The 26,963-nt window shown below is 43.6% G+C and overlaps 2 protein-coding genes across 3 annotated transcripts; both read left to right on the top strand.

Annotated features, from left to right (window-relative positions):
• Positions 1-13,343, top strand: LOC132262963 (glutamate receptor ionotropic, kainate 2). Of its 2 annotated transcripts, none has more exons than XM_059762482.1 (15): positions 1-288; positions 1,730-2,529; positions 3,121-3,294; positions 3,371-3,589; positions 3,815-3,984; positions 4,097-4,184; positions 4,399-4,467; positions 4,681-4,784; positions 4,983-5,108; positions 7,045-7,093; positions 8,540-8,689; positions 8,872-9,103; positions 10,409-10,524; positions 10,590-12,287; positions 12,501-13,343. In XM_059762482.1, the coding sequence occupies exons 1-14, from the start codon at positions 201-203 to the stop codon at positions 10,770-10,772; spliced, it is 2,568 nt and encodes an 855-aa protein (XP_059618465.1). In that variant the 5' UTR covers positions 1-200; the 3' UTR covers positions 10,773-12,287; positions 12,501-13,343. The 2 variants fall into 2 exon arrangements, with proteins under 2 accessions (XP_059618465.1, XP_059618464.1); XM_059762481.1 differs by lacking the exon at positions 4,983-5,108 and adding an exon at positions 6,172-6,309.
• LOC132262512 (uncharacterized) lies at positions 13,341-26,315 on the top strand. The gene is made up of 20 exons (XM_059761791.1): positions 13,341-13,826; positions 13,920-14,095; positions 14,700-14,928; positions 14,989-15,560; positions 15,616-16,158; positions 16,217-16,461; positions 16,526-16,950; positions 17,010-17,125; positions 17,259-17,408; positions 18,271-18,500; positions 20,128-20,225; positions 20,569-20,744; positions 21,607-21,832; positions 22,360-22,758; positions 22,909-23,084; positions 23,892-24,113; positions 24,244-24,809; positions 24,979-25,403; positions 25,460-25,575; positions 25,639-26,315. The coding sequence occupies exons 1-20, from the start codon at positions 13,742-13,744 to the stop codon at positions 25,939-25,941; spliced, it is 5,478 nt and encodes a 1,825-aa protein (XP_059617774.1). The 5' UTR covers positions 13,341-13,741; the 3' UTR covers positions 25,942-26,315.
• The last annotated feature ends 648 nt before the right edge of the window (positions 26,316-26,963 follow it).

A 26,963-nucleotide genomic window follows, 5' to 3' on the forward strand; every position in this document is an offset into this window, starting at 1 on the left:
GCAGCATCCAAAAATCTTCGGACAGCGAGTGTTTTAGTTGTAATATCAGCCTCACAATGGTGACAACGGACTCCGGCCGTCCGCGGTGTCAGTGAAAAGTCACCCAGCTCCAGTGGCACACCATTCTCTCGCCCCCCAAATGGCATCCCCGTGAGCCGCAACACACTCCCGTGCATCGTTCCCAGTGAATTCCGTGCGAGATGCATCGATTTCTTGTGATATTCCAAGTGTTCTGTGCACTTCTCTGTCCCAAAACCACGCACTGTCTGCCAGATATCATCAAAATCGGTGAGTCACTCACTCTGCCAGCGTCAAACTTCCGCGCTGGACAAATATAGCATGAAGAGCGCGCAAGAATACTTTGCGACATTCCAAGATTCCTCACACTGCGCGAATTCCTTCGCCATTGGTTTGAGGGATGTTCAAGTCCCTTTCTTATGCAAATCACCCCAAGATCTCCCACTCTCTCTGTGTTCATCTCTGTGTTCATCCACCCACAGACCACAGACACATTTCGCAGCGGCCCAAGAATTGTGCGTGAAAAGAGAGAGAGATAATAAAAAATTATAACTCATTGGGTGTGTTTGACTCTCCCTCAGCAAGTCTCACTCCTTTTCTTCTCCCAACCCTCCTCATGACAAATTATTCACACTCACATACAACAAATAATTTAAAAAGTTAGCGGGAAAAATGAATAATAAACCCCCTTTTTCGGTGGGGCTTCAAAGTTTCACCGAAATTTTACACTCGTGTGATCAAAGGGCGAAATAGTGTGTGTGTGTTTGAAAATTCTGCAGTTCACTGAAAATTAGGCTAAAATCATAATTGAGTTGAGCGGAAGAAGTTGTGCCGAACTTTCATAAATACATTACACACATCAAGTTGCAACGCCAAAATGTTGCACAGTCTTAAACACATTTTCAGACTAACTAAGCGAGAGTTGAATGAGAATTATAACCCGAAAACTTTCCAGCGCAATTTCCCACTCAACTTTTCGACCCTTTTTACCTTATTAGCTTTCACGGGAAAATCATTAAAACTGTCAGTCTGAGAGTTAAGTAAATAATCACGAATTTATGAGTAGAGATATAAATCTGCGATAAATGTATTTTACAATAATTCAAATAGCATTCCCAGTCTATAATAGTATCAATATTAAGCATATTCAATGCTTGCATATCTGATTGCACTTTCCAACGATATAATGAGGATATTTATTGAATCAACTCCAATGATTTAACACCTAATTTGTTTTTAATCATGCACTTCAAAAGCTAAATTCCTCTGGAATCGCATTCATTACGGCGATCAGTTTTAAGTAGATTGAAATATGAAATATTCACACAGCATATCCATTACCTAATTACCATCTTTGTCCAGAAAATCCACACCGTTCGCCTCTGCCGAGCCAACAATGCTCTGTAGAAAATCCCCAGCTAAGCTTACCAGTCCCAGAAGATTCACCATGAAATTTTGAACCCTCACGTCAAGACACTCCTTGCGAAAGGATACACGGCATTTTGTGCTCTTGTGGTTGAGCAAGGAAAAAACGCACGATATTCACGCCTTCCTTCGCATTGATTGCGTCCTGGGGAGAAGGAGTGTGTATGAGTGTGAAAGGATTCCCTTTTTTTCTTCTCCCCGTAAATCCACTCACTTGTCACGCCGGGGAGAAGTGATGAGAGTGTTGTGAGGGAAAAATATGACTATCATCCTCACCCTTCCACAGGCGGACTCTTCCATCCTGGCGATGACACCCAAGAGGTGGCCTTCCGCTATGCCGTGGAGAAGATAAATTCCGATCGCACAGTTCTGCCGCGCTCCAAGTTATCCGCTCAAGTGGAGAAGATAAATCCCCTGGACAGCTTCCACGCCTCCAAGCGCGTCTGCCACTTGCTGCGAACCGGCGTGGCGGCAATCTTCGGCCCACAATCCGCCCACACGGCCAGTCACATCCAGAGCATTTGCGACACAATGGAGATACCACACCTAGAGACGCGCTGGGACTATCGCCTGCGCCGCGAGAGCTGCCTGGTCAATCTCTATCCCCATCCCAGCATGCTGTCCAAGGCCTTCGTGGACATCGTGCGCGCGTGGGGCTGGAAGAGCTTCACCATCATCTACGAGACGAACGAGGGCCTGGTGAGACTGCAGGAGCTGCTGAAGGCGCACGGGCCCAACGAGTTGCCCATCACAGTGCGACAGCTCAGCGAGTCCGGCGACTACAGGCCGCTGCTGAAGCAGATCAAGAACTCCGCCGAGTCCCACATCGTGCTGGATTGCAGCACAGACAAGATCTACGAGGTGCTGAAGCAGGCGCAGCAGATCGGCATGATGAGCGACTATCACAGCTATCTGATCACCTCGCTGGATCTGCACTTGGTGCATCTGGATGAGTTCAAGTACGGCGGCACGAACATCACCTCCTTCCGCCTCGTGGACCCAGAGAAGGCCATCGTCCAAGACACCATCGACACTTGGGTGTACGGCGAGACGAAAGCCGGACGGAAGACGTTCTTCGGCAAGATGGTGAGTGAAAGTGCTTTGAAATTGAAATACAATTGAGCCCTCATTGCCCTGCAATTTCAAATGCAAAGCCCCTTGAATTACCACACAAATAATGTAAATGCACTGCATTATCGTGCGAAAGTCAATAAAACCACCGAAAATGCTGTGTGTGTTTAGTGCATGAAATTAGCGTAAAGCAACTTTGCCTGAACAGAGAAATTCCCACAAAATCATTGACCACATCTCAGTGAAATGCCACGAGAGCTTATCGACTCAGCGTGGATTACCAGTCAGTGGCTTAATAAATGAATTTTGCACAGTACAATTTATCTCATAATTGCACAACATCGCAAGCCACATAGTCGAATGTAACGCAATTATGACGAGCTAGCCTACAATTTTGCATCCCTCTAATTAATCTCCTCTCTCCGTTGGCGACGACACGAGGAAGTAATTATTAAAAAAAAAATGCCTGCTCAAATAACAATTATTGTATGGGCGCACACAAAAGGGACATTTTTTGTCCTGGGGCTGATTAATTAAAAATTTATGCTGAAAAACTTTTTCCACATTTTTTCCACTCTCTCTCGTTCCACCCTCAACATTGTGCAGACAAACATTTCCGTGATACGAACGGAAACTGCCCTCATGTACGATGCTGTTCACCTGTTTGCAAAGGCCCTCCATGACCTGGACACCAGCCAGCAGATCGATATTCAACCCCTGTCCTGCGATGCGTCCGACACTTGGCCGCACGGATACAGCCTCATAAATTACATGAAGATTGTACGTGATGCAGAATCGCCACGCATAATCGTCAAAGAATCTTATAAAATCTTGATTTTCTCACTCACCTCCGCAGGTGGAGATCCGCGGACTCACGGATGTCATCAAGTTCGACCATCAGGGCTTCCGCACGGACTTTGTGCTGGACATTGTGGAATTGTCACCGCTGGGATTGCGAAAAGCCGGCACGTGGAATTCCACGCAAGGTGTGAACTTCACGAAAACCTACGGCGAGCAGCAGATGGAAATCGTTGAGAATCTCAAGAACAAGACACTCGTTGTCACGACAATTCTCGTGAGTTTTTAGCTGTTCCATTTGATGGTGTATTCATGCGGAATTCCGCTGAATCCACAATATTCCTTAGAAGTGCATGTGACACGATTTCTCAGAATTGTGGCAGAAAATCTCCCTCCAAATCGATTTTTCGATGTGGGAAGAACGAGGCTAAGCCCGAGAGAAACATGGGAAATCCATTAAAATCCATTCATCCTGATGGTTATTATTCTCTCCATTCGCCAGAGTTCGCCGTACTGCATGCGGAAGGATTCGGCGGAGAAATTGACAGGAAATGATCAATTTGAGGGATACGCCATTGACTTAATTCACGAAATCTCCAAGATACTAGGTTTCAATTACACCCTCAGACTCGCACCTGACGGACGATATGGGAGCTACAACAAAGAAACTGGGTGAGGAGAAGTACAAATTTACGAGTCATACACAGTGGCTTTGGGGTCCCAAATGGAATTCCCAGTGCTCAATGTTCACTCTCTGTCTCACCATGTCTAACCGGAAAACCAGCGAGTGGGACGGTATGGTACGTGAATTATTGGAGCAACGGGCAGATTTAGCTATAGCCGATTTAACAATCACCTTCGATCGGGAACAGGTGAGAATTTCCAGCATTTTCCCTCACTCTGCGCCCAACCCACACGCTCGTGTACATTGCTGGGGCTGTTGTGGGTGGGAGACAATGCTCAACAAGATATAGCACGAGTTTGCTGACAGACAAAAAAGAGGGCCATACAATTTGGGGGTGAATTGTGTGAAAAATATCCCTCTTGTGTTCAATCTCTCTCTCTCTCTCTCTCTCTCCTGCCCAGGTTGTGGATTTCACAATGCCATTCATGAACTTGGGAATATCCGTGCTGTATAGGAAGCCAGTAAAGCAGGTGTGTATTTTATTTCCTCAACTTTAACCTACACCCCAACCAACCCCCCCCTGAACAATCTGCCCAACCCTCAAGCAATTAAGAATCACTTAGTGATATTGAATTTTTCAAGTGACATTCCCACCACAGCATCCAGAGGGAGACTTTATTAAATTCCTCAACCACTCGGAAGTTTTCTTTTATTGCTCCTCTTTCTCTCTCTCACCTTTTCAGCCACCGAATTTGTTCTCCTTCCTGAGTCCCCTTTCATTGGACGTGTGGATCTACATGGCGACAGCTTATCTCGGTGTCTCTGTGCTGTTATTCATTCTCGCCAGGTATGTAGGGGCATAATCCCTTTAATTTCCCACCCTACGCGCCATAAAACTCGGTCAGAGATCCATTAAGTGGCACCCCGCGAGCATCTCGCCCTCGCGCGCGCAATACTCTCCGCCGGGACAAAGGAGAGACACTTGCAGACATTTGTTGTGTTAAGAAAGCCCACTCACATCGCCTCCCTCCACCCCCCATTCAAGATTCACCCCCTACGAATGGCCATCGAGCTGTGATCCCGGAAAGATGGAAACGCAATTCACACTGATGAACTGCATGTGGTTTGCCATTGGATCACTCATGCAGCAAGGATGTGAGATTCTACCCAAGTAAGGACAATCTCTATTCACGAATTCCCCCCACCCCACCTCCATCCGAAATTCCCCAGAAAAACGCCACCCACAAAATTATCCCCCGACAACACTCACAGAGAATTTTTAATACTCAATTGAGAAACGTGCTTCGAATGGCTTCGAGAGCCGCACAGCCCCGAAAAAAAAACTCCGCACTTTCACTTCCTCTGCCTTTTTCTTCAAATTCTTTGATGTCCTTCCTCGCCTGAATTTCTTTTGGTCCTCCAGAGAGATTTTTTTCTTGCGCTCAAATAGAAGAATTCCGTCTTCTGCTCCACCCAACCCAACCCCAGTCCATTGCTCCGCTAATGGCATTTGCGCCCACTTAGCATCGCCCAGACAAAGTGACATGAAAATTGAGAAGTAATATTGCGAGGGAGTCAAAATTGTAAGAAAATAGGTGAAAAGCACGAGGCATTTAACTCTAATTCTCACTTATTCACTTTTGCTTCTCGCACGCATTCTTCCAAAAGTCATTCGAGTGTCTCTAATGTGTAAAATCAAGAGCAGAGCTATACATTTTGAAAGCATGACAAGTATTTTCCCGAGTAATTTCATCAAGAGTATGCTTACCATTATTTTGCTGACGTGGTCTGTGTTTTCTGCCAAGAAGAAACTCCCACTTTTCACGGGGGGGGGGGGGGAGGAAAAGCATTGTCGTTCCCAGAACTCCCGAATATGTTCCTCGCGCGAGCATCTTGTGCGGGAAAATCCCTGGAAAAGTGGAAAAGTTGGAGGAGTTTGCAGTCAGGACGTAAATTTACTTGCAACCAACGAAGAATAGTCAGAGATTTTCAACTGCCAGAAGGAAGAGAAAGAGGCAGAATGATTACTTGAGACGAGTAAAAATTGCGAAAAATCATCCACGAAGCAGAGCTTTATTGTGTCACAGAGCTCTGGAATTGTATACTGTGAAGAATGTCCAATCTGTGCTAACAAGCTACATTTTCCGATTACTAGACAAGAACTATGCGCCCCATGGGTGAAAATGCTGAGAATGACATGTCACAGAGACTCACCCGAACATTTTGTAATACAGGTTTTCACCTCAAGAATGGCAAAATCCTCATCCATGCAATCGTGATTCCAGCACATTGGATAATCAATTTTCCCTCCACAATTCCCTCTGGTTTACCTTTGGTTCCCTCATGCAACAGGGCTCTGATATAAGTCCCAAGTAAGTACTTTTTCTTTAGCTACCAACACTTCATGCATAACTCAGGCTCACTCACTCACTCTCTCTCTCTCTCTCTGTGCCTCACTAAACACACCATATCTCTCGCCTACATATGTATCATCCCCAGTTGTGGTGAGGACAGAACCTCTAAATACTTCCCCACAAGAGACACTTTCTCACTTTGGCAGAAACTTTGCAATCCTCATGTGTATTATGTTACATTCCAAGAGATGGAAAATTTATAGTGGCTAGACTTGTGTGAATTTCCATACAAATAGTGGTGGTAGACGGAGTTTCAGATTATATATATCATCTATTGAGTCTCTATAATCTCTCACAGCATTGTAAATATCCAGAATAGATTGAACTGCTATCCTCTTTTGTCTCACACACACACTCGCTCTGATATGGTTTACCAATTATACTAATTTATGTATACAAAGCATTTTGTGTTTCTATATGTAAAGCCAGATAAATGTTATAACATATTATACTTTCTCTCCATCCAATACCATAATTTTCCTACGCTCTCGAGGCACGTTTCAACAAGAAAACCTTTCCTATTTTCTCTCTCTCTCTTCTCTTCTCTTAAATCTCTCATTTATTTTGTAAAATATACTATCCAAACCCTGGCAAAAACCATCCAATTTTCCCAATAAATTCCACCCAGCGCTGAAGAAGATACTAATTGATTTCTTTCTCTTCCATCGCACAAAATTAATAAAAACCTTCCAGAGCCGTTTCCACAAGAATGGTCGCCGGAATGTGGTGGTTCTTCACGCTGGTAAGTGAAATTAATTTTCCCCACCGCAGAAAAAAACCATTAATAACACTCTTATTAGAAGATCTCCAATGGAAATTTCATGTCAAAAGCACACAAACACACACACACACACAAAACAGAGATTTTCACCAAGTTATTTTCACTCTCGCAAACTCTTGGGACCACTTGAGATTTAATTGCAAGAGAAGAAAAGGTCGTTATTTTCTTCTGCACGCAGATATGCAGATTGAAAATTATTTCCCCAGGAAATGAAAATGGGTGTTTATGGAAGGAAATTCATTTAATGATTTATTGTAATGATGTGCATTAGTCTAAAAATAATACACATTTCACACACACAACAATTTTCCACCATTAGAGAAAACACCGCGCGAAGAAGAAAAACTCACACCGCACGCCGAAGATTCTCTCCAGTGCGAAAAGGGATGAAAGATTTTCGCGCACGAAAATTATCTCCTTTGGCAAAGGCAGATAGAGAGGAAGTCTTTTCACCCAATTATCACCCACAATCACTCTGTTTAATCTTATTCAGCCGCGCCGCGTGCAAGATTCTTTGCAAAATCCCCGCACCCGTGAAATTCAATTAAGACGAGATTGTTGAAATTCACAGGAGATAAAAAGATATCATCATTATTTGCCAGAGAGGAAATGTCGGCGAGTTAATTGAAAACTCCTTTTGCCAAAAAGCATCAATCAACAATTCTCCGTGGAGTTAATTGGCAATATATATATTTTTTTATTGTTGTTATTGGTTGAAAAAACTAACAGAACATCATCACATAAATTAATTTATTAAATTAGCGACAATATCAATAAATTTGGGGTTTTGAATGGTGCCCAGTGGAGAGCAAATTGCATATTCATGGGAAAATTGTATATGGTTTTATTTAATTCAATTCATCTCTCCACACAAAGTGTGTTAACAAGAACTTTATAATGCGATTTTCCCGGGCAAATATGTAATTTCATGAATTCGCCACATATATATATTCTGCCAATGTATTTTGATAAACTTCCTCACACACACACACTCGCTGGCGCCCTTTTTTCCCGCCAGCGCACGTATCAGAAACTCTTAAAAGCTTAGTAGAAGTCGTATCGCAACAAATTCTTTCGCCACAGAATCCCCAACCTTTGTGAAAAATAATAAAAATAAAATAAAGCACGGCAACGGAAAGATTTTACGAGTTGAAGAGACAATACGGAAGAAATCTCTCTCTTTATCCTATCCCTTTTTTTTCCTACAACATCTCAGATTTGGGTGCAAATAAAATAAACCCTCGATGGGGAGTTGAGAGGGTGGCAAAAGCGATTGAGAAGGAGATGTCGACTATTTGGGAAAGAGGGAGAAAAAAATCACACACAGAGAGAAAATTAAAGCCCCCAAAAAGTCAGTGTTTTTCGGCGTGAAGAGAAGGAAGAATAATTGGATGTCTTCACTTACAGATCATGATTTCCTCCTACACTGCCAACTTGGCGGCCTTCCTCACTGTCGAACGCATGGATTCACCGATTGAGAACGCCGAGGACTTGGCCAAGCAGACCAAAATCAAATACGGTGCACTCGGCGGTGGATCAACAGCTGCATTCTTCCGGGTAAATACACCAAGCTGAGCCGCTGCCACCTAGAATAGACAAATCAAATTGACTATCCATGAGTCTGCACACACTCCTCCCCACCCCCTGGCCGTCACAATTGAATCATGCTTTCAGAATGTGAACCACATACGCTATAACTGAATTTCCTAACTCGATATTCTCTCGCCCGTCCGCAACAGGACTCCAATTTCTCCACTTATCAGCGAATGTGGTCCTTCATGGAGTCCACGCGGCCGTCCGTGTTCACGACCAGCAACATCGAGGGCGTGGAGCGCGTGGTGAAGGGAAAGGGCAGCTACGCCTTCCTCATGGAATCGACGTCCATCGAGTACGTCATCGAGAGGAATTGCGAGCTGACCCAAGTGGGCGGTCTCCTCGATTCCAAAGGCTACGGAATTGCAATGCCACCGAGTGAGTATTTTGCATTACAGTCTCTCGTTGATGTTCAATTCATGGACTTTCATCCCCCCAGCATGCTGAGGTTGAATTGCACTCTTTTTTTTCGGGCAGAGCAGAAGTTGTGAATGCAAATTGATAAAATTTCTCCAACCATCTTCACAAGCGCACATTCACAATGAAGCCATCGCAATGACTCCCGATTTGATAACGCTTTTTCTCTGCAATTCCATCATGACTTTTGGGGGGGGGGGGGAATTTCCTCGTCAATTTATTTAAATTTGTCCCAAGGGGGAGATAATATGCCTTTGCGCTGTATTTCCACACTTTCTGTGCACAATCTTTTACTCTTTAGAGACATTAATTCTAGATTTTTCCCTCTCAAGAAGTTAAATTTCTTCAAATGCTTGGATTTCAGACAGTAAAAATTGATTTTAATGTCCCAGAATTTAGTTTACTATTCAAAATATGCTTTAAAAAGATTCTGAGCAAATTGTGAGGTTATGAATTCGGTTTAGAAAATACTTCAAGCCTCTAAATGAGTAATTATGGCAAATATTACAATGTTTCTACTGGATAGTGAGGTTGAATTTGTCAGTTTGAAACACAAACCATGGAAATAGTAAAGCAAAAAGAATATTCTTAGACATTTTTGAGGTTATGGTTGACTTTAAAGCTGTTTTCTAACCAATCTGGAGTCTGTAATAGAAATTTTATGATTTTGAGGGTTATTTTATCATCACAATCTGTTTAAAATCAATCACAAAACCTGAAAAAGCGATCAAATAAATTTTTCTAGGCAAAATAATGCAGAAAATGCCTCAATTTGTTGAAATGGAAGCTTTTCCTATTATATCTTCCCCTTGATTTCTCTCATCTTTTCTTCATTTTCTCATTCTCGGAACTTTTTACAGTATGTCATTTCGCAAATTTTTCCGATTAAAATGTATAAAGTCAAACTCATTGTTATGAAAATTCATTGATGAATTTCAGAATTCATTTCCTTGTAAAAGCAATCATTTGAAGTTTCTCACAACTTTAAAACAACTCAATTTCGCATGAAATGCATTTTGTATTTGCATAAGAATTAAATTCAATTGGCAAACACGAAACGTCGTGAAGTACTTTCAATCTCTGGTTCTCTTGTATCTTAAGTCAGTGCCAAATTGCTTTGAAAAGCTTCGTCTTGAAACTTTAATTCAGCCCATTCGCTCTCTTTCCCTGCATTTGCATTAGTTAAGTCTGTGTCTTTGTCAATTACATGAAAACATTAGGCACAATCGCAATAAGACACCGAAATCTCTCTCTCTTCCGCCACAGATTCACCCTATCGCACTGCAATCAGCGGAGCCGTGCTGAAGCTGCAAGAGGAGGGCAAATTGCACATCCTGAAGACTCGCTGGTGGACGGAAAAGCGCGGCGGCGGATCGTGCAGGGTAAAAACATGGGAATGTGGCGTGGAAAATCACTGCTCACCTCACGTTTTCCTCTCCATCCGCAGGACGAGCAGTCGAAGTCGAGCAGCACGGCCAATGAATTGGGCCTGGCCAATGTCGGCGGCGTTTTTGTGGTGTTGATGGGTGGAATGGGGGTGGCGTGTGTCATAGCCGTGTGCGAATTCGTGTGGAAGTCCAGAAAGGTGGCCGTGGAGGAAAGGGTAAGCCAAATATTGCATGAAACATAGCTGTAAAGAGTCAGAATGGCAGTTTTGATTCGCTCTGCGGAAAATGCGCACGAAAAACAGAGGACAAGGGAAGTGAACATGAGAGTCAAAACTGCAAATTAAAGCAAAAAAAAAGGGACAAGAAAAATTTAATGCAAGAAGATATTTACTAGAAAAAAATCAATTTCTAAATTAAATTAAATTAATTTAATAAGGAAATCATTGTATATATAGTGAAGAATTATAATCTTTCAGAGGAGAAATTATATTATATAAAGGAAATTTCAATATGGAATTTATGACAAATTGTAGGCATTTTATCATGAATTTTCAAAATACACACAAAAAGGAGAAAAAGAAAAGAAAAAGAAAAACAATTAATCAATTGACACGGAGTTTAAGATGAAGAGGTTTTAGATAAAGAAAATGTTTCAAATGAATTTATACATATAAATACCTATTTATGGACCAAAAAGTTACTTTACGCATTTCATAATTAATTATAGCTTCACCTTTGTTCACAATTCACCCCAAAAATTACCCTCTTTGTGGACAGATATTTATTAGATTGGTCAGTAGAAAACATTCATGGAGGCAAAAATTGCTGAAGAGAAAAGGAATAAGAAAAAAATTAACCAATGTGAATATATCATCAACATTCCAACGAATTTTTGAATATCGAATAGATGACAAATTCCCCTTATTGCCAAAAGAATAAAGAACAAAAAGGATGAAAGACAGAGAGAAAAGCGAAGAACAATGATAAATAAAATTGTATAATTGACAAATAGGCATTATTTTGGTGAAAAATTGCCCAGAAGCGTTAAATTTACTGCCAAAATTTTACTTTTACTGTAGAAAGTATGAGCAATAATGCGAGAAAAAAGTTGTACAATAAATTATTTATTGCAACAACAAACGAAAAAAAGTACCACTCATTCTTTTTCCAACTCCAAAAACACCCCTTAAATTATTCATGCAGTTTTTATATTTCCACAATTCACGGTTTTGTTCCTCAAAAATCCAACTCATTCTCGCGTCTCAGGCATTTCTTCTTCACACACACCCAATAAATTCATTTTGAACATTAAACCAGACGAAGAAAGTAAAATTGTCGAGGGGTAGGTTTGATTTCCACGAAAATAGGAGACGCTTTTGCTCCGCAATTTCCCAAGAATTCCCATCCGGAGCGGATTTTCTTCCTCCTCGAAAACCCTTCTTTTTTTTCCCCAAATCATCTTGAGTGCCTCGAATCTGGGAGGAAAAAAATGTGTGCATGAGTGTGTGTGAGTGAAAACGATGCAGAAATTTCCTCAGGGAATCAATAATTCAGTTGATATAGAGAATATTGGAAAATTGAGACGAAGCGCGCCTCTGAAGAGTGGCACGCGGGAGGAAAAAAAAAGCTCAGGCAAAACATTTATAGGAAATCTCAAATGCAATATTTTACGAATTTTCTCTTCATAAAAACAAATATATTGTGTGCAAATCTTTTTTGCTTCCCGCTTGTTGGCTCTGTTGGAAATAAAATAGGAGGTATGTTGCAAGTTTAATTCAATTCTCTCTCTTATGCCTTTATCACATTTTGCCATCATTCATGCAGATAGTGTCAATTGTATTTCAATTGAACACATACATACACATCACAGTCACTCTGCTTCGTAGAAGACAAATTAGATTTTACTCACAAATTTCCCACTTTCTCTCTCTCTCACCCTTCTCCCGCATCCCCCAATTTGTGTCTTGCAGGTTTCACTGTGTTCGGAAATGGCCTCAGAGCTTCGTTTTGCCCTTAAGTGCCGCTCAAAAACACGCGGAATTCGCCACAATCACGCCGTTAATGATTTGGACAGTGCGGAAAATCATCGTTTTCACCCACTCGGACCGCCCTATTCACAATACGAGTTCGACACTAAAGCCACGATGGAATAGAATCTCTCAAATACTCAACAGTCAACACTTAGCAGACCATTCGAAGTCACACATTTACACGCGCATATTTATCTATATAGAGAGCACTCGGTATTTAGAAAATAAGGGTCGCGAGAGAGAGGAATGAGAAATTGAAATTACTTGTGAAAATCTCCTTAAGAGATGTCAGATCGCAAAGTAAATGGCTTTTGGCACAGAAGGAAGGAAGAAAAGAGCTCTCAGAACTTTCTTTTGTACTTTTTTACAATAAAAAAAAACTACCCCCCCAATTGACTACAAAGGAATTTATATAAATATATTATATTGGAAATTATTGTAACTACTTGCCAGAAGAGGGTGAACTGTTCATTGTATAATCTCTCACCCTCGAATCCCATTTGCATTGCGCCATTGTCGTGGAGTTGCTGATGATCCCGAGGGATCTTCTCTCAGGCTGTTAAATATTCAAATTATACACAAGCAATCTGACTTACACCAGACGAAATTCACTCTCCACGCGCAGTCTTTGCGATGCAAATGAGGCGTCCTCTTGTTCAGACCTTTCTTTTTCGCATGGAAATAAAGCCAAAGAAGAAAAAAAAACTGTGTAATAGCAATAAGTCTCAATTAAATATCCTCATCAACAGAAGAAAACTCACTGGAACTGTTTCACTCCATCCACGAAGACGAAGCCCGCCCAATTAGAGTGCCACAAATCTCGTTTGTATGTGCACGAGAGACATTGCAAGTGTGCCGTGCAAATGCAACGCGAGCTCTTCTGCACTTAATTTGCTGAAGATTCGGGGTTTAAAAATAAATTCACGAGAGTCAGTTTGTTGCCAGCTATCTAAACATCCACTTGCACTCTTCCCATTTGCCATTTTCATCAGCCCTTTTCGCAGTCGATCTTAGGAGAAAAAAACCCCCCCTGGAGGGAGAGTTTTCGCTGTGCCACGAATTGTGATGTCGTGAATTAAGACAATATTGTTCTAACATAAATTATGGGAGTGAATCAATTACATCTCTCAAGTGTCTCACTGTGAACCCAGCGGAGCGCCCATAAAATTCCACCTCCATCTATGGATACAGTGAGGATTTTCTGCTTTTTAGTGGCATCATTCCACATTCTCAGCACACACACTCTTGGGAGTAAGATAAGAATTGGTATGGAGTGGAAGAAAAAGGTGTTTGAAAAGTCAAGCATAAAAATCTCGCTGAATTTGCTCTTCTCCTCTCACAACTCACCGTCAATCCAAGGCGGGCTGTTTGACACCGACCAGGAAGATGTGCGACTCGCCTTTGGCTATGCCGTGAACATTGCCAACACGGAAATCCTCGATCCTGCCAATGGATTCCAACTGGAGGCGCTGCAAGTGGAAGTTCCCTTCGGCAATGAGTTCTTGGTGTCGAAGAAGCTCTGTCGCCTGCTCAAGGTGAGCGAAAGAGAGGAACAGCTGCTTTAATTTTAGAAGCACTCACTTATCGTCCCGCTAATTAATCGCGTTATAGTGCGTGCTTGTATCAATTGATGAATATTATTTCTGGCCACACTCACAGCCTCATCTCTAGTTGCTCCGCCACATTGAATTGAGACTTGGAAATGAGTCAATATTGACTCTCTGTTGATGTTGATTTTCTCTCCCAATCAAGTCATGCAGAGAGAGAAAAAAAACCCCACAAGATCCTTTGCCCACACTCTGTGTTTTGCCTGGTGAAAAATTACTAAATTTATATTCCATCACATCGCATTCAGTGGTGGACAAACAGAGCAAATTACTCTTCTTCTCCAATCACTAACTCTGCAGTCCATTCCATGTCATCCTCATATAATCTCACCGAAATGAAGAAATTTCCTTCGCTGTGGCAAAAAACATCCCCGTGATGAGATTGAAATGAAATACAAGATGATGATTTTACGCATTACCATTGCATGATGCCATTCCGATAAATAATTCATGAGCCAACACACGAGAGAAGTATCCTCGCTGGAAAACAACACAATCTCCTCTCACTCTCTCTCTTTCTCTCTGTCTATAGAGTGGCGTTGCTGCCATAATTGGCCCCCAATCTCCCGTCTCGGCGGTGCACGTCCAGAGTATCTGCGATGCCAAGGAAATGCCCCACATTGAGACGCGCTGGGAACCCGTGGCCACCGCCGGAATGCCCTCGCTCAACATCCATCCGCACGCCCAGACGCTCAGCCGCGTCTTCGTGGATTTGGTGCGCGCTTTCGACTGGAAATCATTCACAATTGTCTACGAAAATGGTGAGTTGCAGCGCAGTTGCACGCAACCACAGTCCAACTCAACAATTTCTCCCCTCTTAGCGCCATATCTCGTCGCTCTCGCGGACCTCCTGAAGCTGTACGATCCCAAAGGACACACCGTCACTGTCCGACAACTCGACTTGGGCCTTCAGGATAACTATCGAGCCGTCTTGCGGCGTGTTAAGTTGTCAGAGGAGAAGAATATCGTTCTGCACTGCTCCGTTGACATTCTCCCTGAAGTGCTGAAGCAAGCGCAGCAAGTGGGAATAATGTCTGAGAATCATCAGTACATCATCACATCAATGGATCTGCACACAATCGATCTCGAGCCTTATCAGTACAGCGACACGAACATCACGGGGATTCGATTGATTGATCCTGAAGACCAGAGATTGCTGCAAGTGACGGATTTCTGGAAGAATCTCCACGAAGAGGAGAATCTCGAGCTTCCGGACTCCATGATGCCGGCGAATATCAAGACAGAAGTCGCTCTGACCTTCGACAGTGTTCTCCTCTTCGCTGACGCCTTCAATCAGCTGCACGGAACCAAGCAACTCAAGCCAGTCTCGCTCAACTGTGACGACGGAGACACCTGGATCAACGGATACAGCATTGTGAACTACATGAAGACGGTAAGGAAGGAAGACAGAATGTTTCTCACCACTTACTTTAACCCTTTCTTCGCAGTCTAACACCAGAGGACTCACCAGGAACATCAAATTCGACCACAAAGGCCACAGAACGGACTTTCTTCTCGACATTGTGGAATTGGGAGCTGCTGGATTGGAGAAAGTCGCTGTCTGGAACTCCTCCGAAGGACTTCAGCCGGCTAGAGCGACTCCTGCCGGTGACGGCGGCATGGAAGATGGTTTACTGAAGAACAAGACATTCATCGTGATCACCGCTCTGAGTCCACCATATGGAATGCTGAGACTAACACCCAACACACTAACTGGCAATGAGAGATTCGAAGGCTTTGGCATCGATTTGATTCATGAACTCTCACTCATGCTCGGCTTCAACTACACTTTCACACTGCAAGAGGACGGAGTTTACGGAACCATGGATGAGAATGGCAACTGGAATGGAATGATGAAGGAATTGATGGATTACAGAGCTGATCTCGCTATCACAGATCTCACAATAACAGCTGAACGCGAGAGTGCCGTTGACTTCACCATGCCATTCATGAATCTCGGCATTTCCATCCTGTACAAGAAGCCCACGAAGGTATCTTCTGTTCAGTGTTTGTCTGCAGAATCACACTTTAATCATTGCTCTATTCCAGCTCGCGCCGTCGCTCTTCTCCTTCATGAGTCCCTTCAGCGCCGAGGTGTGGATCTACCTTGGCTTCGGCTACATGGGAGTGTCAATTTGTCTGTTCATCCTGGGCAGAATATCGCCTGGTGAGTGGGACAATCCCTATCCGTGCATCGAGGAGCCGGAATTCCTCGAGACTCAGTTCACCTTCCGCAACGCCATGTGGTTCTGCATCGGAGCTCTGCTGCAACAGGGCACGGAATTGGCGCCAAAGTGAGTTGAACAACTCGTGCTAATCCCATGTTTAGGTGTGATTAATCACTGGCAATCCATCCAGAACCCCATCAACGCGCGCAATTGTGTCAATCTGGTGGTTCTTCACCCTCATCATGGTGTCGTCGTACACGGCAAATCTCGCCGCCTTCCTCACCGTCGAATCCCTCTCGCCCACCATCGGCAGTGCTGAGGATTTGGCAGGAGCCAATGGGGCGATTAAGTACGGCGCCAAGAGGGGCGGCAGCACTTTCAACTTCTTCAAGGATGCCGAGTACGAGACGTACCAGAAGATGTACGAATACATGAACGACAATCCAGACATGCTGACATCGTCTAATCCAGAGGGATTGTCACGCGTCAAAAACGAGAATTACGCCTTCCTCATGGAATCCACCTCAATTGAGTACATCACGGAGCGGGATTGCGACGTCACAATGGTGAATGGTTTGCTGGATGACAAGGGATACGGGATTGCCATGAGAAAGAGTGAGTTTTCACATGAGGGCCAGTAATTCCTCCATTCTGATTGCTCTCGTGTCTTCCAGACTCTCCGTATCGCAACACGCTGAGCGCAGCTGTTCTGCAACTGCAAGAATCGGGAAAACTGGCGCTGTTCAAGATAAAGTGGTGGAAGGAGAAACACGGCGGAGGAGCTTGTGCGGTAAGGAAATCCATCCCAAGAATCTCCCACAAACGCAGGTCAAAGCGAGGCCTCTTCAGCCACCGAAGTGGCCTCGCCTTCTCCTTGGCCTTCCCATGATCAAGAACTCTCTATTTCTGGGTGTCTTGCAAAGACCGTCGGCGGTGATAGTGCCGCCGTTGCATTGGGAATAGCAAATGTGGGTGGTGTGTTTTTGCTCCTCTTCATCGGCTTAACGGCAGCTGTTGTCATCAGTCTGTTGGAATTCCTTTTCGATATCAAAGCACGCGCCAAAGAGCTCAAGGTTCGTGATCATTCCCTCGCAGATTCCACTTCAATCTCCCCGTGTGTGTGCCACATTTGGAATGCACAAAGACGCGCGCCATTCCACACGTTTTTGCATTACCACCCCCTTTTTTGACCACCGTTGCTCATCTCTGAATGCCAATTTCTCTTCCTCCTCTCTCTCTTTTGTCACAATACATCAAGAGGACAAGTGTCTTCCCGTGATTTCCAGAGAAGAAAAGTCCCTCGCCTGATTATCTTAGTTAAATATTCTAAACACATGCTTTTAGAAAATTGCTAGATTTTTACCCTTTCACGAAATTCCTGCAAGCTTTTCCTCCCTTCAAACTTTTCCCCCCATTCTTCTTCTCTCTCTCTCTCTCTCTTTCATGGACACTTCGCTCGCTGAAGAGAAGCAGCCTCGATGGTAAACCCAAGGATTTAGATATGGCCAATGTCGGTGGCGTTTTTCTTGTCCTCCTAATTGGAGCGTCTTTGGCTCTCTGCTACGGATGCTGTGAATTTTTCTACACGATGGTAAGACGAGCAAAACAGCATCGAGTAAGTATATGAGAAATTTCTCTATCTCACAGTCCCTTCTTTTGCCCATATGTAACTAAGAAACCCTCCTCAACTCAATAACCAACCAAATTGCACTCCATTTTTCTCCCCTTTTCCACCCCCTTCCGCGCCCTCTTGAATGATTTTGTCACCAGAGCTTTTGCGGGACAGAGCAAAAAGCGCACAGGATGAGCCATAATAAATGGGTGAAAGTCTTGTTTTTCTCCCTCGTGTGACGGAAGAAAGATAAATCAGCGGAATTTGATTCACTTATCCAATGGTGAGAAATTATCTGGCCATCTTTTTCACCCACTCTGTAGGTGTCTTTTCGCGAGGAATTCATCGAGGAGATGAAATTTGTGGGCAAGTGTCACGGAAACACGAAAATAGTTCGTCATCGGAAGAGTTCATCATCGAATTCCAAGTTGTCAGCGTCCACAGACCACATTGAGCGCGGATCTACACGCTCACGCTCCACTGATGGCAAGAATTCGTCCAGAAATATCGCCAATGTGCCGGATATGATCGTGACAGCGGCCAATGGACATCCGCCAAAGAAGGAGAATTGACGGAGAAAATTGATTGGAGTCTCGAGAATGTAAACGAAAAGTATTAATATAAATATTTCTCGCCACAGAGTGAAGCCAAACACACAATTTAGTGCAACTAATGAGACTCCACTTATGATGATGAGAATAAATTTGTCACGCTCGCGAGACTGCAAGACATTCTCATGCAGTTGTGGGTGTTTATGACTCTGAAAATTCGACTCGTCTTATTACTATGACTCAGTTTCAGGCACAATTTCACACATATTTCGCACGAGATGGGAATTCTACCCAATCCAAGGGGGAGATAATACGGTCAGAAGTGGTGTACAACTCAGCAGAAGTACTTGAGAAGTGAAAGTGTTCAAAAACTCACAATCTTCCTTTTCTGCGTGCTTCTTTTGCTGACTAATCCCCCAGATTCTTTGGATTTCTTCAGAATTGCACGAAGAAACCATTTTTTTTCTAGGTTATGTAACGAATCTTAGACAGATTTTGTGAATAATTCACATTCTAGCACAACAATTCTTATGCTTAAGTCACCAAATTTGCTAATCTTTGCCAGAATTAAGCATTTTTTAATCTTTGATACTAAAAAATACTGAAAATTGTATTGAACTCAAACATAACCTAAAAAATACATCTGAGATTAGGAAAATGTTCATTTAGAAAATGTTTTGGACAATTTTGATTCTTAATCAGCAGTTTTGAGCTCATTGGCAAATCATAACCAGATCATTTTGTGTTTTTGAAGATCTTTTCGTTATATTTTTAGGTTATGGTCGGAAAAGATGTCCAAAATGTGTTTTTAAATGGATTCTTATAGAAATATCGGATGGAAACTTAAGAGATTCATTAAAATTTGGGAATTAATGTTGAAATTTGAAAGTGTTTAGAAGTGGTGTACAGATTTATGGCATTTTATCTCCCCCTTGACCCAATCAATTGTCTACAAACTGACCAATGAAGCAGCAAAAAAAGCGGGAAAAACATGTGGAAAAATTTACGAAACATCAAGCAATTATCAACAACATTTTTCATCTACGCAACATACCATTTTTTCCTTAATTCCCCCCAAAAACCACCCTTGAGAGTTAAATTGTGCGAAAAAGCAGCCAAACAAGTGCTGGAAAATTCATCCTAAATCAATTTTCTGGGCTCAAGAAGTGGACAAGAATGTGTGGAAAAGCGTGTGGCTCACTCTTTGGGGATCTCCCATGATATTTCGCCAGCGGAGTTTCCTCTCTCGTCGTGTTATATTTTCCTCGCATCTTGTTTAAAAATAAATTTTTATAACTTTACACACACACCGGACGAGGTGTGGGACACAAGGAGGGTCGCCAAAACTCAATTTTCACACAGTTACTCTCAATTCAGCTCCTTCAGTCACGACCCGAACTTTCGCCACGGAGGATCGTGAAAGAAATCGCCGTGCTCGAAACTATCGTGCGATTGAGCAACACTGTGGAACTTCTTTCTGTGTTCTTGTGTGGTAAAGAGAGAAAAAGGGATTGAAGGACAATATTTGCAAAAGTGCCTTGAAGAGTGAATGGAAAAAAGGACGAGATAATTGAGTTATCGGATCGAGAAGGTGAAGGGAAGAAAGGACATTTCTCGTGTTGATGGATGATGGTTTATGGTGAAAATAATGAATGGGCTTCTAAGTGTTTTCTTATTGAATTATCTCCTCATCTTTGCCCTCGCATACGAACCGACCGTGAAACTTGGTGAGTTTTCAAAGAAAATATTCACCGAAAATTGAGTAAAATCCAGTGAAGAGATTATTCTTCGCAAAGAAGGAGAATTTCTGTCCGCATTTTCGTCAAGTGGCGAGAAAGAGTAGAACATTGTTACCCGAAATAAAGTGTGAAAATCTCCGCCTCCAAAATAAACCCAGTGCAAAGTTGCCAGTCTTTCGCCTCTGTGCGGGTGCGTGTTTGTTTCACGGCATAATTTAGGCCAAACGTGTGGTGACCATCAATTTTGGCGCCGCGCGACCGAAATTTCCCACTCTGTGTGTGACAATTTCTCACGCTCGCGTGTCCTTTTTCTCCTCTCTCTCTCTGTCAGGTGCAATCTTCGAGGGACCCGCGGACGATGCCGAGCTGGCGTTCACGTACGCCGTGGAAACGGCCAATAACGAGATTCTTGCACCCACAAACAGTCGACAATTGGAAGCCGTTCCAATTCGCGTGTTCGACAGCAATGAATTTATGGTCTCCAAGAAAGTCTGTCGAACACTTCGTGTAAGTTTCATTTTTATCTCCACTCTCGCAGCACATCGTTAAACTTGCAGATCAATGCTATCGCTAAACAACTTGCTCACTTACACTCCTTTTTCAGCTCCAATACATCTTTTTTTTTCCCTCTTGCCTTTGACTTGTGGCAGGAAATTGGAACTCTCTTTGTCAATTTCGCCATTCATAGTCGCTCTGATGGGTTTTTTTTTCTCCTTCTCCAATTGCTAATAAATCACTCTGCGAATGCAGTGGATCACCCGCAAAAGCACGTCTTTCATTAGAACTTGTGCATTAACGGATTTGTTTATTTAAATGTCAATCTCCATTAATTGACTCCCAATCGACTCTTGCGATCTACCATCGCGTCGTAAACATCTATTAGCAGTCTCTCATGCTAATGCATCAAACATAAAATCAAATGATGTTTAAATACAGAAGCTCCCAGCGCGAGCGCCGATGGTGAGAGACAACGAGAGAATGATGTAAATATTTACATTTTACTCATGGCACACAAACTATCACTGAAATCCACTTTGAGGCAGCGAGCTCAACTCCTCCGCTCTGCCTTCCCCAACTACGATAAAATCCCCCCATTGAGAGTGATTTCATTAGCACAATCATTTGGCCAAGACACTGCCATTCAAGCCACAGCCAGACACGGGCGGAGAGGGAGAGGGAGAGGACAATAAAAAGGACAATCAGCAGCGAATTTAGATGCAAAGATTAAAGGGATCTCTCCCCGCCCACCCAATTCTGGCTTGTACACACAGTGAAGATATTTTGTATAATTGCACAAGACATGAAAATTTCATATAAAACACAGTGAAGAGACACAACTTTCCAATGACTTCCATTCTTTCGCCCATAGACGGGAATTGCTGGAATTATTGGTCCACAATCGCCACATTCATCGGTTCACGTCCACAGTATCTGCGACGCCAAGGAGATGCCCCACATTCAGGCACGTTGGGATCCCATCGCCAGCACCCCGTTCGCCCTCAACATCCACCCAGATCCTCACACGCTCGCCCGCGTCTTCGTCGACATGGTGCGGGCATGGGAGTGGAAGGAATTCACAATACTCTACGAGAATGGTATGAATTGCCTCTCTCAGTCTTCTCCGCCTTTTCAATTTGCCACACACACACAGCATTTCGTCTTGTCTTGTGCCGCTCGCCAAAGCATCCAATGTCTCACGACTCCTTGCGAATCACAATAAAATCGTGTAAAAATTGTAAAATGCTAAACAGATACAATGGAAGATTGCCAGGCGAGTGCAGAAAACCCTTTCATGCACAAGGAAAACCGATAAGAGCAGCCAAATCATTTAAATATTCCCATGCAGAAAACTAGGCTCACTTTCAGCCAAGAGTATTCCAAGGGAGAGATATTGTGCCCCTTGGATGCTCGGTGTTTCCTTAGCCGCTCGGCTTAAAGTTTTCTCCACACACACCCTTATAATTTACTGCTTAAAGTCCGTGGTATTTGCAGTTTATATCGTGTCGTCATAAAGTTGAGAATTTAAGAGACTTCGAGAGCTCCTTATCGCCCCATCAGAAACTTCCCCATTACGCGCCAAGGGAGAGAGTTTTGCCACTAACATTCCCCGTGTATCTCTTAGCGGCCCATTTGCCACGATTGTCAGACCTGCTGAAGATGTACGACCCCAAAGGTTACACCATCACCGTGAGACAGTTGGACTTGGGATTGCAGAATAACAATTACCGCTCTGTGCTGCGAAGGGTGAAATTGGCCAGAGACATCCACATTGTGCTGGACTGCTCGGTGGAGGTTCTGCCCGAGGTGCTGAAGCAGGCCCAACAGGTGGGCCTCATGACGGACTACCACCAGTTCATCATCACCAATCTGGACCTGCACACGCTCGACCTGGAGCCGTATCAGTACAGCGGCACCAACATCACCGGCATTCGCCTCTACGACCCCGAAGATCTGCGCGTGCAGCAAATCACACAATACTGGCAGCATCAGCACCGAATCCAGGGCCAGGAGATGAGCGGGGGTGAGTCTATTCATTAACCAAAGAGACACGAGTCCGCAATTGCGACAATATCCGTGAATGATGGCGGGAATTTAATTAAATTCCAAACAGCAATATCGAATGGTGAGGATGAATAATAATAAATTACTCTCGATAACACCCTTCACACAGGACTCCAGGCGCACAATTTGAGCACCGAAACTGTCCTGGTCTTTGACAGTGTCATTATATATGCCGAGGCCCTCAAGCAATTAAAGGGCAGTCGACAATTGCGACCAACTCAACTCAATTGCGACGACAACCTGACGTGGAGCAGCGGATCCAGCATTATGAACTTCATTAAAACGGTAGCTCATAAATCTCTTTTGTCTTGTTTGAATTTGTTCTGTGACAGCAAAAAGACGCCAATAATTGAAATTTGCAAAGTCGATATGATGTGAAAGAATTCCTTTAATTTATCAATCTTAGGAGTCGTTGCGACATTAAGGATTTCGAATTTCAATTCGTAAAAGCTACTAATTTGGAGTTGCAACTTTACGCTTTTCATAGTTTATGTTGCCAGCCGCCCGGCGGCGCTAGTGTAAAGTAAGAATAAAATACAGACGAGAAGACGTTGCAAGGCAAAGTTTGGGTTTATTTAATACGAATTTGAGCTGTAAGAACGCCATTTTATTGCGGCTATTTATTTAATATCAACTTGATCTCAGTTTCTGGCCATTTTTTCTTCCCATGTTCTAGAGAAACTAGTTATTAGTTACCTTGGAAAGGGTTGAAGAATGTCCGGAAACACATAACCTCAATCTGGTGTATTGAAATGTGCACAAATGGCTAGAAAAATACAATACATCATTCCTAATCACCTAAAAACATAAATAAGTGTATTTTCCCTTGATTTTCACGTGAATTTTTCGGCTAATTTTGTCTTTACGTGACGAAATATATGAATTTAGATCTCGTAAAAGTTATGAATCGTAATCTTGCAACACCTTTTTTGAATGGTTTCCTTTTTTTACCAGCTTATGGAAAATGTGATGAAATTAATGTCGCAACGAGGCCTTAATCAGAACTGTTTGTGAAGAATACGCAACAATCGTCGTGCTTGATTGGAAACAAATTCCCTGACTTTTCCCATCATTTTTCTCCATCTCTCGCAGAGTCACGCCCGAGGACTTAGTCGTGATATTCACTTCGACAACAAAGGACTCAGAAGTGATTTCCTCCTCGATGTCGTTGAACTGGGTCCGGCGGGATTGCACAAGATTGGCATGTGGAACTCCACGGAGGGCCTCAATTTGACGAGACACTATCAAATACTGACAGCAGACAGCGATGAGAATCCACTGCGAAATAAGACTTTTATCGTCTTAACTGCTCTGGTAATTTTCACTCATCATCCACCCCGTTTTTCGTGAGAAAAACTTTTTGACGCGCTCGCGAAAATGGAATGTTTTCCCATCCAAAACTTTGTCTCTCTCTCTCATCTTCAACTCCTCCCCTCAATTCCAGAGTCCGCCGTACGGAATGCTGACGGAATCCGCTCATAAATTGTCGGGCAACGCTAGATTCGAAGGCTTTGGCATTGATTTGATTCATGAGCTCTCACTCATGCTCGGCTTCAACTACACTTTCACCTTGCAAGAGGACGGAGTTTATGGCACGAGTGACGAGAACGGCGAGTGGAATGGAATGATTAAGGAGCTGCTGGAGTTCAGAGCAGATTTGGCCATCACAGACTTGACTATCAACTCAGATCGCGAGAGTGCCGTTGACTTCACCATGCCATTCATGAATCTCGGCATCTCCATCCTGTACAAGAAGCCCACGAAGGAGCCGCCGTCGCTCTTCTCCTTCATGAGTCCCTTCAGCAAGGAAGTGTGGGGATATCTGGGAATGGCTTATCTGGGCGTCTCTCTCTGCCTCTTCATCCTGGGCAGAATATCCCCTGGTGAGTGGGACAATCCCTTTCCCTGCATCGAAGAGCCTCGCGTCCTGGTCAATCAGCTGCACTTCGGAAACTGCCTGTGGGGCACGATTGGCGTTCTGCTGCAGCAGGGAAGCGACGTGGCGCCCAAGTGAGTAAAAATCCCCCAAAATTCAATTAGCATTCAATGGACCAGTGAAAAATCCTGCAAACTTTGCACTGAACGCACTGAAGATGAACTTTTTTCACGCACCGTCACTCTTGAGGGATTGTCTGGGTGAATAAATTAACTCAATCGCACTTAATTCTCTCCCCCCAAGAGCTCCATCTGCACGCGCCGTTGCCTCCATTTGGTCCTTCTTCACATTAATCATGGTGTCCTCGTACACAGCCAATTTGGCCGCCTTCCTCACAGTCGAATCCGTCCATTCGCCCATCAACAATGCCGAGGATCTGGCCAACATGAAGGGTGCCATCAGATACGGCGCCAAGAGGAGCGGCACGACATTGACCTTCTTCAGGGATGCCGAGTATCCGATATACCAGGAGATGTACAAATACATGTCAGATCACCCAGAAATGCTGACAGCATCGAATCCCGAGGGATTGGCGCGCGTCAAGTCAGAGAATTACGCCTTCCTCATGGAATCCACCTCAATTGAGTACATCACGGAGCGCGAGTGCAATGTGGCCAAGATCGGAGGACTGCTGGACGACAAAGGATACGGAATAGCAATGCGGAAAAGTGAGTATATCAACCATATTCACGAAGGCTGTAAATTTCAGTAAACTCTTGACCAGATTCCGCGTACCGAAGCGCCCTGAGCGAAGCTGTTCTTCAGCTGCAAGAGACGGGAAGACTCAGTGCTCTCAAGACAAAGTGGTGGGAAGAGAAACGCGGCGGAGGCGCTTGTGGTGTAAGTCCACGAAGTCACACACTGTAATCCACGGGAAAGTGACTCTCTGCTCGTATTTTCCAGACCGATAAATCCAATGATGGCGCTGAGCGTCTGGACATGGCCAATGTCGGCGGAGTGTTCGCGGTTCTGGTCTGCGGAGGCGCCTTTGGCATTTTCTTCGGCTGCTGCGAGTGGCTGTATGTGATCAGGAAGCGAGCGAACCGGAAGAAAGTATCGCTGAAGACGGAGTTCCTGTCGGAGTTCAAATTCGTCGCCGCCTGCCAGAGCAACGTTCGCATCCTGAGAGATCGAAGTGACGAGATAGACTCTCAGCACTCTGCCATGTCAGAAGCCTCCACAAAGTCCCGAATAAGTCCTTCTTAACTCTCTCTGCGCCACAAATATTACTTATTCAAAGCGATCCACCCACAAATATAGCCAAAAGAGCCAAAAAGTGAAGACAAAGAGTGGAAAAAAGGCAAACTCGTGCAAGACTTTCCCTTTTATTTCCCTCTAAAGTACTTTTTTATTCACTACCCCCAAAACCATGAGAAGAAATCCACGTCGACTGGCAGACATAACATGAAAAATTGCGAAAATTCAATGATATACTGCACTCAACTTTACAACTTTATCAACTTCAAAATAAATCACACAATTTTTGCCAAAACCACACATATGGGGGAGAAGGAGAGACTGAAGGGCGCAAAAATGTTGGGCAATTGACGTAAGGGAGGAGAGAATAAAGTAAATATTTGAGAGCATTTGAGTTTAAAAACTTGCACACGTGGAGTGAATATGGAAATAATTCACTTCTTCAGCACGCGACGGATTTATTCTCCGCCAAAAGAAAATGTCTCAATATCAATCATCAATATTTACCCCGACAACACTGGAGAAAGGAGCTGTCTCTCATATCCATTACGCAATTCAAGAGGACATTCACAATTGTCACCACTCGAATCGATTGGAAGCTCTGAAAGCTCAGCGGTTAAACTAAACACGCTCGAGAGCTTCGGCTAATGCCTCTGAATTCTTTTACAGCAATTTATCACAGTCGCAGAAAAAGCGGGTAATTTAGTGAAAAATGTATCCTCAGGACAGGACTTCCTTTTCTTGCTGTGGACTTCAATAGAGTGAGCAAGCGCTTCATCTGATTTTTTGGAGATTCATGTGATTTCTCACCAACTTTTCATCCCTCCTCGAGCTTTAGGCTTCGCATCCTTTTGCGCCCCAAATAGCCGGACTCTCTGTGTCCCTCTTCTTGCACAAGCAATCACGCTACCATTCACAATTCTTCCCCCCAAAATAGCACAGACAACACAAGACTTTCGCTCTCTTTCTCTTCGCTCCCTTTTGACCGCCACAAGAAAATACATATTTATGGAATGCGAGAAGGGAATGAG

This window comes from Phlebotomus argentipes, unplaced genomic scaffold (genome assembly GCF_947086385.1).
Source record: "Phlebotomus argentipes unplaced genomic scaffold, Phlebotomus argentipes genome assembly contig_15, whole genome shotgun sequence".
NCBI classification, from domain to species: Eukaryota; Metazoa; Arthropoda; class Insecta; order Diptera; family Psychodidae; genus Phlebotomus; species Phlebotomus argentipes.

Coding starts and splice junctions, on each gene's coding strand:
- LOC132262963 (XM_059762481.1), top strand. CDS start 201: ATGCATCGATTTCTTGTGATATTCCAAGTGTTCTGTGCACTTCTCTGT. Junction 3,985..4,096: donor AGCTACAACAAAGAAACTGG/GTGAGGAGAAGT, acceptor CCGGAAAACCAG/CGAGTGGGACGGTATGGTAC. Junction 6,310..7,044: donor GGCTCTGATATAAGTCCCAA/GTAAGTACTTTT, acceptor AAAACCTTCCAG/AGCCGTTTCCACAAGAATGG.
- LOC132262512 (XM_059761791.1), top strand. CDS start 13,742: ATGGATACAGTGAGGATTTTCTGCTTTTTAGTGGCATCATTCCACATT. Junction 14,929..14,988: donor CACAATTGTCTACGAAAATG/GTGAGTTGCAGC, acceptor CTCCCCTCTTAG/CGCCATATCTCGTCGCTCTC. Junction 17,409..18,270: donor CACGCGCCAAAGAGCTCAAG/GTTCGTGATCAT, acceptor CCCACTCTGTAG/GTGTCTTTTCGCGAGGAATT.